This window comes from Haplochromis burtoni, unplaced genomic scaffold (assembly GCF_018398535.1).
Source record: "Haplochromis burtoni strain Fernald_Lab_line unplaced genomic scaffold, NCSU_Asbu1 Contig_672, whole genome shotgun sequence".
Taxonomy (NCBI): domain Eukaryota; kingdom Metazoa; phylum Chordata; class Actinopteri; order Cichliformes; family Cichlidae; genus Haplochromis; species Haplochromis burtoni.
Genome location: NW_024583033.1, coordinates 177,409 through 189,274, shown reverse-complemented (window position 1 = coordinate 189,274; position 11,866 = coordinate 177,409). Strand labels below are relative to the sequence as shown.

General features: G+C 40.5%; 1 protein-coding gene across 1 annotated transcript; it reads right to left on the bottom strand.

The window, feature by feature from the left end:
• Nucleotides 1-291: 291 nt before the first annotated feature.
• Nucleotides 292-11,504, bottom strand: dnd1 (DND microRNA-mediated repression inhibitor 1). Its single transcript, XM_005949726.3, has 5 exons — nucleotides 11,390-11,504; nucleotides 8,769-8,874; nucleotides 7,952-8,277; nucleotides 6,344-6,476; nucleotides 292-1,050 (listed from the first exon to the last, which is right to left on the bottom strand). The coding sequence occupies exons 1-5, from the start codon at nucleotides 11,408-11,410 to the stop codon at nucleotides 494-496; spliced, it is 1,143 nt and encodes a 380-aa protein (XP_005949788.1). The 5' UTR covers nucleotides 11,411-11,504; the 3' UTR covers nucleotides 292-493.
• Nucleotides 11,505-11,866: the final 362 nt, after the last annotated feature.

The window sequence follows — 11,866 nt, the reverse complement described above, 5'->3', positions numbered from 1 at the left end:
CCACCCTGTATATCACAGTAAGTCACTTCCCAAACCATAAATCACAATCCCAACAGATCTGTTTAGACTGAATCGATCCAAACAGGTTCTCTGTAAACGTGTCTGTCAGTTTAACATAAAATGCCGAACCAGTGAGGGGGTTAGTCTCAATCCACAACTTCAAAGATGCGTTAAGGTCTGGATGAGAGTCACTAGGCTTCATAACCGCATGAAGTGAGACAAGTAATAACTGCTTTACCATTTTCCTAAGTTAATTTAAATCTTTCATTCATTTGAAAGAAATGCCGACACTTTCTTTTCAAAGCTCATTTAATTAAAATGAGAACCAATCCAGTAACACAGAACACTAATGTACAGTAAAAATCATGCATAAAACAAACCACAAGTTCTAGTCAGAGAAACAAACTTGGTGCTACTCTAGTAAAAACATGCAGAAAAAGAAAGCACATAACACAAACGAGGTGAAACAGAACTGCAGGACGGCATCAGCTGTTCAGGGTGTGAGACCAGTGTTGTACATCTTCTGCAGGACCTGCTGGGCTACAGCCTTCTGAGCCTCCTCTAGCATGGTGCTGGCATTAGGACCCGGTAATATCATGACCAACCCCTTGAAAGTGGCAGTGATCCCGAGGATCTGCACCTTATAGGAGAAGTAGAGGAATCCATCAGGCCCAGCGTGGCTGTACTGCACTTCATAAAACGGCTGACCAACACCTGCTGTCTCACACAGCTTACTGAGAAGCATCACTGGGGATACTGCAAATACAAGATGGCCTTGGGTGGAGGAATCGGGGAAAGAGCATGTAGGGTGAGGGAGCTGAGGAGCAGTGGGCCCTCCCACTGCTCTGCAGAAACCTGCGGGTATGGATGCAGGGAGGGTCAGGAATGAAGGCGGGCCTGAGGGTTGTGGAGAACTGTGGTGCAGGGGCCCTAGGTGTGACGGCAACAGGCTCTTTGCACGTTTCTGAGGGCAGCGTGACTCGTCAGGGTTTGGCTTCTCTGTTGGCTGCCACTGGACTGACACACACATTGCAAACTGCTTCTTAAATGCTGGAGACACAAGAAAACAGAGAAGTACTGAGTTTAGCAGGAAGAATGTTTCCTTCAACCAAAAATACAGTTTTTAAAAAAAAAAAACCTAACAGATCAAATCTTAGAGATTAATTATAATATGAGACAGAACACAGCAGAATTAACACATTTAAAGGATTCAAATGAAAAGAACTGTCAAGTGTTAACAGTAAGATAGACATGCAAACTTAGAATTCCAAGTGGTTTCCACTGGAAGCCCCATCAGGCTCTTGGTTGATCCACTGGCCAAACCATTAAAAAAAGAAATTTGTGTTCATTTTTAGTTCAAAGTCAAAATTTCAACATTAAACTTGAAATAGTATTTTGAACTGTAATCTCCACATTTGGACTTTTCTCTCAAAGCCAAACGACTGCCGTGGCTCCTGCAGCCACTACGCTACGTGCATTTCAGTGAAACAAGTTGATCAGCTGTCTTATTGTATAAGCATATTGATCGAGGGTGTAATCCTTCCATCGGTCCACTCCCTGCCATTTCATTTGCACCAAGTTGACCAACTCTTCCAGGTTTGTGCGTTTTCATCTTCTGCACCTTCTTCTGCAGCTTTCTGCACCATGACTTCAACATCCTTGTGTGTCACCACACTAAGATTATGTCCTAAAAGAGAAATGTCAATGTAACCAAAACTGATTCTAAAGTATGATTTTGCTAACTCACCTATGCAAGTGCTTTAATCTATAGATTTCTACTTTATTCTCCAAAAGATCAATGTATGATTTTGTTAATGTGGCCCCAATACTACTCCTTATTAATTACATAAAGTATGTTATCTCGTAGATAAGGTAGACTGAGTGTGCACTTGTGTGTGCATGTTTAAATCACCTGTGCATGAGTACGTACTGTTTTAAGCCTATATGGTGGCTGCAACGATGAAAACTGTTTGGCTTTGATGCAAAAGGTTTTGCTGCTGAAAACAAGACACTGGTGTAGTTGTTACTAATTAATGATGATAATTCATTGTCCAACCTAACAGCCCAAGATGAATGGCTCAGAGTTTTAATGGCCCATGGACATTTTATTAGCCTGTGAGGGGGGGAGCAACAACAGCTACACACTTTAATACTCCATTTTACTTTAAATCTGAAAAATAATGTTATGAAGTCCTTGAGATAAAGATGGTTTAGTATCCTCCCTTCTTGCTCAAGTCCTCACTGTCACAGAAACTGGTGAGACTGCCATCAGCCTTTAGCAAACTAGCCAATTTAATTAAACATCAGAACAAATTAAGTCTGCATTAAATGCAGCTTCTGTAGATTTTCACCATGTAAAACAAACAGCTACAAAGTTCGCTTTTCTTTGTACAACTCTGTTAAACGCATACACAGACACTGTGTTGTTATCACTTGCCGATCTATTATTAATGTCGTCTTCCTTTTGCTTGTCCACCACTACGGTGTCCTGTTGGTTAGCAACCACCAGTTTGTCCGTCCGTATCTGGAAGTCTCACAGGATCTTAGCTCGGTCATCCTTCACCACCCTGGCTGCATCTCCCATTTTGACCTCAGGACTTCCAGGTCGTACTCAGCACAGACGTTTCTGTATAGACACTTGGTTATGGCGTTCCATGTCTGCCCTGCTAGCATTTTGCAGCCTGCTGTTATGTGCTTATGTGATAGTCTGCATATCCTGCACCTGGGGTTTGCCTGGTGTGGTAGACCCCAGTGCAGATCAAACTTGTGATTAGAACTTGTTCCAGTGCTGCCATGATTTGTGCCTCTATGGCGTCTTTCAGTCCAGCTTTGTCCAGCGCTGGTAGGACTTCTCCATACATCAACCACGTCTTCCACCTGTCCTCTCATGGTGGTTCCTCTTCTTTCTTGGGTTTCTGCTACCCGAGGTATTTAGTTCTGAACATCTTCCTGATGTAACTTCTGGATCTTTGTTTTTTCCATTCTGATAGTGGTTCTGACACGCATTAGTCCTCAGCCACCTTTGTTTCACTTAGCACGCAGTCTTGGAGCGCTGGATTGGAGGAGCTTCCATCTCCTCTTTTGGCCAGATACTTGTAGCTGTCCTCAATGTGTGCATGGTTACCTTCTACACTTCTCCAGTCTTCATTATAGATCCTAGTGTTATGGATCAGTGAGTTGACGTCTTGTTCACTCCTGGCATACAGCAGTGTATACTATAATGCATACACTATAGTTGTGTTAACATCACAAATATTCATCATACTTGTTTCAATAGTGGCCTAATTCTTTTTGACATTACAGACCTTTAACCTCCTAGGACCTGGCGTCCACATATGTGGGCATCACATTTTGGGTTATTTAGAGTAAAATACTCAATTTTGCTCTACGAGGGCCTGATATCCACTTACGAGGACATTATGCTGCTACTGTTCTATCAAAATTTTAAACAAATATCCTCATATGTGGCTCTGATTTTTCTTAGAAACAAAAATAAGGTAAAAAAAACAACAACAACAACAACAACAACAACCTAGTAATTCTTTGTTTTTACATTCATCGGGCCCCAATCAGCCCAAAACTCAAAGAGAAATTCAAAATGCAACAAATTTATTGACACCAACTAGAAAACTTAAAGCTAAAAACATGAGATTCAGTTTACAATTTGAAAAAAGAAAAAGAGCACTTACTAGGGAGCATCTTAAAAATATATTTCTGCTGTATGTTCTTATTAAAAATATTCAAAGGAGCTTGCAAAGAAAAGCGTCTGGACTTCTTTAAGTTGCTTGAAGACGTTTCACCTCTCATCCGAGAAGCTTCTTCAGTTCTAAGGTCAAATGGTGGAGAGTCCCAGATATAAACCTAGTGGGAGTTTCCCCCCACAGAGGGACAAAAGGACAAAAGAGGATCATCAGGGGGTCCTTTTGTCCCTCTGTGGGGGGTTATCTCCCACTTGACTCCCATTTGACCTTAGAACTGAAGAAGCTTCTCGGATGAGAGGTGAAACGTCTTCAAGTAACTTAAAGAAGTCCAGACGCTTTTCTTTCCAAGCTCCTTTGGCTACGATGACCTGGATGACTGAGAACCTTCACAGACATATTAAAAATATTAAAACTCCAAGTGATGAAACAAAGAATGATAAAAGCATAAAAATAAGCTGAATCACATTATACAAGCGAATTTGTTGAAACTTCTCAGGGTGCTCAGAAACAATATTCAAAGGTATTCAATCAGGTCTTTCATAAGGGTCATAAAACTGTTGTTCTTCCTGACGCCATAGTTGAGCAATGTATCATAAATTATTATTTTTGATGCTTCATACTGATGAATTTCTGAAATTCAAGATGCATACTGACAGTGAACATAAAGATATAGGGACCTAGATACTCCCTCTGCTCTGCTCTGTCATTGTTACGTTTTTTCATTTCAAAAAGCTTGTGTTATGTATAATGCAGGATTTAGACTTAAGATTTACTGTAGAGGTCCACAAATTTAGATTTAGCTTTGAAGGACTCACAACTCTGAGCACTCAAAGCATTTTATACAACCGAGTTATGTTTGGACACCGCTTCATATGGATATGGATATTTAGTGATTTAGAATATAATGTAATAAGCAGTGTTGGGCAAGTTACTTTGAAAAGGTAGTTATAGTTACTTCATACACGTAACTGAGATAAAAACTGAGTTACAATACTATAAAAGTAATTACTAGGAAAAGTAACTATTGTGTTACTTTAAAATGAAATAAATAAGTTTAATAATAAGTTGAACCCTCTGGGGTCCAGGGTATAATTGGCTGTTTCTGACTACTTTTGATTTGACCTCTACATTTCACCTTTAAAAACTGTTTATCTCGCCTTGTTTGGTATCATCCTTTTCTGCACAACCTCACACGTCTGAATTTACAGTTATTTTCCCCCCATTTTGACAAACTGTATTAACACAATTTATCTAAAAATCAGACTATAAAACAAAATCAGCGTAGAAGTTATTTTACTGTAGCGACCACAAACATGTTTATTGGATCATTTTCACAACTTAAAATGTAAATTTTTAAACTTATGCACAAGTTATGCAAACAACAGAGTTGTATGCAGCTATTTACCTAAAAATGTGGTGGTTTTCTTTTTTTCAACATTACAAACTCTACACAGAACAATCAGGTGTTCTGCATCAAATAAGATACGAGAAATTATTTGAGCCACTCCAATAAGAATAATTTCTGTCCACTATAAGACAGTGGAGCACATCCCAGCCTGATACCTGCAGGCCTGACAGCAGGAGGTGTATCACTCCTGTTTTCTACCTGGAGACAGCGTTTACACTGCAGTCTGTCTGGAGCAGCCGCCTCATCGATCTGACACAAAACAAAACAACTTACACTACACACCAACTACACACTCCAAACACGCTGAACATCACAAATCTCTCTCTCCACTTCCCCCTCTTCCTAAACAACCAAACGCCATGTTGCATATAATTTTTTGATTGATCGACATGTTACATTTTTCCACCAATAGGAAAGGGATGTTTTTTCCTTCTCTTCTTTTGGTCACAAGCAGAGAGCGCTTGCAAGCGCTTTCCTTAGAAAATGCCATTTCTAAGGTTTCTTCCTGCAGTAAACAACAGTATTCAGGAAAATAAAAATATTGCATATATTTTTTATAATAACTCTGGTTTTACGTGGCCGAGCAACACAATTTAAAGACTGCTATATAATCTGAAGTCCCCACTTTCTTGTCTTGGGCTTACATAGCATCTTGTTGCCATGTCATCTTAAATTGGTCAAATGATTCGTTTACCATGACTACGTTATTCTTCCTCAGCCAATCAGCAGAACTTGTGTGATTGTTTCCCCCCCCAGCTCCAAGTAGGCTGAAGACAGCTTCAACCATCTGTCTGCTGAAAAATCATAACGTGTCCGCATCACATTCTCTTGTTAGTAACGATAACGGCGTCGTAACGATAAAAATAGTAATTACATTACGAACACTGTTACTTTTAATGCCATTATTCTTGCAATGTCCTACAAATGCATAATTCTCACATTTTCTAGTGTTTACCAGCTGATTAGCTTTTGGGGAGCTCCACTTCACAAATAACCATTTTACTTATTTTCATGCTACAATTTGTATTTTAATTGAAAACTGAACTGACTTGTGAATAAAATGACTTCTGACTTAAGACCTAGTTTTCTGCTCTCCATACCAAGTGATGATGAGAGTGGAGTAACAGTGCACAACCAGAAACTGGTTTGTAACCAAGTGACACCCAGGCTGGCACAGAAATGGGACCATGATCAATATTAAGTCACTCATCTATATGAACAAGAGCTCCCATACCTTCCACCAGCACTTTCTTAGCCATAGAAGCTGCATGGTGAGATGAGAACGCAACAGTAGCAGATACCCCCTCGATACCAGGTCCAGCCTTCAGGGAAACTCTCTCCACACCCTCTACCAGCACACGCAGCACCTAGAAGCAAAGCATGGTCACTCAGAAGACAACATTCATCCACACAGCAGTTAAATGACAACCTCAATACCAGATGTGACTGAAGGGCCAGACATCTATAAAGACCTACTGTATTTTCATGTTTAGGTGGAAGCTAGCGAGCTAACTTCCTGCTAACTTCTAACTCCATTAAATGTAATAAATCCTGTTTTCATGGATGCCTGGATGTTAAACTTAATTGTTACACCTGGTAAAGCAGCAACGCTGATGATTTTATTACAGATGAAAGAATTTCGACAGTTTTTAACTCTCAGTGATGCTGCAGTGTTCGTTCGACTTTGGACCTGAACCTGATGGAGTTTAGGACCCAGATTACTCTGCGAGGCTCCTGCCTACAGTAGCCGTAATGCTCCAACAATCCATCAAGCAGTGCGGCTTCGTAGCAACCAAAGTCGTGCTAAAACGTGTTTTGACAGGTTTTTGAGCGCCGTGTACCACATAAAATCGGTTTGAGGTCAGTAAGCACAACCAGAATTCAGACATAAGGCGCACTGTCGATTTTTGAGAAAATTAAAGGATTTTAAGTGCTCCTTATAGTGCAGAAAATACGGTATATCATCTATAACCCTTTCAAATACAGTACATGTACTGCAGAAAGGGTTTTTTTTGGCCTTCTTTTGTTTTGCACTCGTTTCCTTGCATGCACACACTGCACATCATGTCCAGGTATTCCATGGGTAGCTGACAAGTCTTTGGAAATCACCTAGCTGTTGGAAAAACTATTTTGCCCATCAAACTCTTATCATACACAGGGAAAACTGGTCAATCTTCATAGTTGATTTGCTTTTCTTCAATTACCCCACCCCACCTCCCCACCTGGATGGCTGGGTGTGTGTGCAAGTTGTTAACATGGGAAACACCTGGCTAGGATATATTATGAGAAGAAGGCAAGCCAGTCCGAGGCAGTGTAATAGTTTGGCCAGTGTTTGTTGAGAATCCTTGGGTCCTGGCACCCATGTGGATGTTACTTTGACATGTACCACCAAACATTGCAGACCATGTACAGCTTTCCCTGATGGTGCCGTGTCACAATGCAAAAACGGTTCAGGAATGGTTTGAGGAGCACAACACTGAGTTTGAGGCATTGACCTGGCCTCCAAATTCTTCTGATATCAATCTAACCAAGCATCTGTGGGATAAAAAAAAAAAAAAAAAAAGATCCAATCCAGTCGAGAGGCATACACACTAACCAACCCTGCATCAGAGTAGACTTTGAGTGACTTAAGACACGAACACAGAAGTACCAGCTGTTATGGGTTAACTAGCACTGCCTTTAACTTGGAAACACCGACAACCTCCTGCTCATTCACTAATGTATTGGTGCATAGAGATGTGGGTGATAGATGATGTGTGCCATTTCTTACTGGGTGACACAGAATGAATTTCACCCCTTTCCCTCGTCAACACACTCAAAACACTCCACAGTTCAGCTATACCTGCAGTATGTCTTCTTGCCTAGTGGAAGCAGGCAAACCTCCAACACAAAGGTGTCGCTTCTCTGTGCTCCGCCGTACACTGATGCGGTAGCCAGGCTCCAGCATGTGACCGTGCAGCTGTCGTATGGCTTCAGCAACTACAGCAGCTGAGCCATATTTGGCATACGCAAAGCCGCGGTTCTGCCCACTGAAGTTCATCATCAGCCGGAACTCCCAGAGTGGTCCAATGGAGCTGAACAGGGGAATCAGGATGTCCTCGTACGTGTCCCGTGGGATCTGGCTGATGAAGACTTCGCAGCGCGGTCCTGGCGTGGGACCTTCCCACACTGACCATGAAACAGAGGAAATGGTATGGCTGATTATGCAATTTTAAAATTCAAGCTCATGCAATGCAAAATGTACAACAAATCCTTAGTGCACTTTACAAAGCAAGTCCGTGTCTTTACAATAGAGTGACATGTGAGCAAGCCGAGCTTTTCTTGTTTCAGCTGGAAATAAGATCAAACTGACTTTTAAGTCCGTGGCCATCAAGTATTTCCACATTTAGCTTTTAGAGATTTTTTTTATATATCAACTGAGTCTTTTCACAGCTGCATTTTACAAACAAAAGCAGCTGATTCATTTTTACCTTTGAGAAATCTATATCATTATTGGCACTTGGTGACAGTGGTGAAATGTTGAAAATCTGAGCCAAAAACTCAATATTTCTTAATGCTCAAGAGAACAGGCAGTGTTGGTACTACTGCGGTGAAGACTCGAGAACAAATTCTATTATATTAAATTAGGCAAAGAAATATGGAGACGCAGATTCTCTCACCCTCAGGTGGTCCTCCATATTTCCTCTGGCCATTAACTTGAGTCAGCGTTGTGTTGGTTGCTTTCAACCAGATTTCCAGGGCCTGCACTCGTTCAAGGTTCAACACCTGATGTGGAAACAAAATAGAACCAGCACAAGTCCATCATCTTCATGTGTACTACCAAGTGAGTCCAAAATACTTTGTTTTTTCGATTTATGATATGCAGTCACATAAAGCTGCTCATCCATTTGCCAAGTTTCCCTGATATAGGTTTGAGTGTGTTCACATGAATGAGGTATTGTTGGCAGCATCTGACCAATCACACTGATTATTATACCAGCAGCAAGGCCTCACTTTCAAATGCTAGAAAACCAGCAGACCCAGACAGTTTGGAGCCCCTCCTTTAAAAGCTGGCTGCTGATTTTAATTGCACCAGCAGTTACTTTTCTAATCTTTTGAATACCAATTTAATTCTAACCATATGAAAATCTGCTCTACTCCTGTTAAAGTTGTGGAAACTAGTGAACCGCTGAAAGACTTCCTGACTGTAAATAAGACTTTAGGTGACTTTCAGTGATGCTTCAGGGCAAATTAATGTACAACTAAAGCAGCCTTAAAAGCAATAATTGATTTCATAAATTCAGTTGAAAACAATGCTGTGCAGCCTTGACATTTGATACAGTTGATCATAAAAAGTCTTAAAGACAGCTGAATGGTTCTAAACGTCTCTCTCAGGCAGGTCTCGGGGTGTATGGGTAGAAGGACTTTGTTCTAGCTTGGTTTATGTCACAACAGGAGTTATCCAGGGTTCTGTTCTTGGATCACTGTTATTCATTTTATATATAAAACAATCGTAGTAATAATATCGCTACAGCACATTCTCATTTTATGCTGGTGATATGCTGATGTACTACTTTGTACCTACTCATAGCCAGGCTCTATTTCAGCTTTCACTACACTACAGCATAACCTGTGCAGAAACGCGTTTTGAATATTGACAACATCAAACTGACGATCTTCTCAAAGGAAAACTAAACCTTTTATGTACAGTTCAGGCAACTTTAGAATAAAGTCCTGTTTGTCCTGTGAGGCAAGAATAACACTCGTTCTCCCTTTTTTCATGTCTGTACTTAATTACAATGATGTGATTTATATGCATGCATGCTCAGAATGCCTACAGGCTGGATTCTGTCCATCATGGAGCACTAAGATTTATTATTTATAAGAGTTTTAAAGCAAGCTCTTACTCACCACTCTACATCACATGTGTGGGTAACTGGTCTTCTTTGTCATGTTGTAGATTCAACCACTGGTATATTCTTATTTATGAGGTTATTCTTGGTTTGTTCCATCTAATTTATAGACTTGCATTCTTTGAAAAAAAATAATAAAATTAATAAATAAAGGGACGTTATTCTCTTAGATCCCAAGAGTTATTATAGCAGCTCTCGAGTTCATTCTGTGTCTGAAATAAGCTGTTTGGCTCACTTTAAAATAACCTTTTTCCCATTGGCAGCATCTTGCAAACAAACAATTTTAACAATAGGCTGATGATGCTCATCTGCTCCTCTGGTGTGTTTGAGATGACAACATGAGGATCATCTGGAGTGCTCCAGCCACGCTTAGTTGAGTCAGTGTTTTTAATAAATGATCACCTGAGGCTGACACAGGCTCTTGCTGTCAGACATGTCTGGTCTTGTTTTAGTATTGTGTGTCTGATATGCTCTTTGCTAGCACATGCCAGACTTTTTCTACCTTAACTCTCTTTTTACGCCAGCTATCTGCAGTCCTGTGTGCCTGCCCAGCAAGTGTGCACGTTGACCTTTATACACTACAAGAATTGGTCTGAAACGCTATTAAGTGGGAAAGCACATGTATCACATTTGCATGGGTGACTTGTCATTTCTTTATGACAAATACAGTAATAATAACTGTAGTGTAGAGCCATTTACGCAAAACCCAATGAATGAATCAAGTGATGTGAATAGTGGGCTCTACAGGTGAACAGAAAATGCTGCTTGATGACTTGCAAACATCAATGTCAAACCTGTCTTTTTCTTTGATAAATGTATTGTTGATTTACTTGCGCCAAACTCAATTGTTTATTTAAACCATGTGTTGGCATTTAATATGTTTAAAGAGAATGAAATTGAACTATATAGATACTGTGCCCACTTTGATACATTTTTGTTCATTTCTATTGGAATGGAAAACCATGAACCAAAATCAGGCACAAGCTTGGCATTCCCAGCCAGTACTTGAAGAAAAAAAAGGGAAAGAATGTTGGTAGTTTTCACTACAGCTGAACAAAACACTGGCTGAGGCTTTATTTCTATAATTAGCTGCAGGTGGGCCCTCATCGGGGAAAACAGCAGAGCGTCACCGCTGGAAACACAAGCTAAACGAATCGCGTAAAGCACAGGAAAACGCTTCAAACGCTGTAGCCAACTCTGCCAGCGACTTTTTATTTCAACCAAAACACACTTGCGCCTTCATTTCTGCTTAGATGACAAAACTTTTTTTCCCTTTTCACGTGCCTGCTTCCACTTATTTCCAGCTAAACGACATATTTAAAAAGTCTAAAATCAAGCAAACAGAAAAAAAAGAAAAACTCGAGAGGAAAAGGATATTCCAGAATTACCTGGCTTTGCTTGTTTTCCATCGTCTCTGCGTGGTTGTGCGCACAGCGACGCAACTTTGTAGCCCGTTTCCAACTGCAGAAGTCCTTCTATTGGCCAGCAGCTTCCACTCGACGCTGTGGCTGTAGTGCCCCCTGACCCGTGGGCGGGGCCTAGCATAGCCCGTCGCTAAGGTGTGGAATGAAATTTTGTCACAAATAGCAAGAAACGGCTGTATGGAGGAGTGCTTCTAAACTTCTTTGTAACCTATTGTGCATTGTCTCTCTTTATCATGTATCTGTGCCACTCTTATTATATATGTTAATTGTTATCAACATATACATCATTTCCACAATATTGTTTTTTGGTAATCTTCAAGTCAAGTGACTGTATGAAAAGGAAAAAGGAAAGTGCTTTTGTCAGTAAGACTGGAAAAGAGCTCCCACATTAATAAAGTCTGGTCTATTTAAAGCTTGGAAAGAAAGCTGGCAAAAATGCTG

Coding starts and splice junctions, on each gene's coding strand:
- dnd1 (XM_005949726.3), bottom strand. CDS start 11,410: ATGGAAAACAAGCAAAGCCAG. Junction 8,278..8,768: donor ATATGGAGGACCACCTGAGG/GTGAGAGAATCT, acceptor TTTCATGGTCAG/TGTGGGAAGGTCCCACGCCA. Junction 1,051..6,343: donor TAAGAAAGTGCTGGTGGAAG/GTATGGGAGCTC, acceptor TTGTGTCTCCAG/CATTTAAGAAGCAGTTTGCA.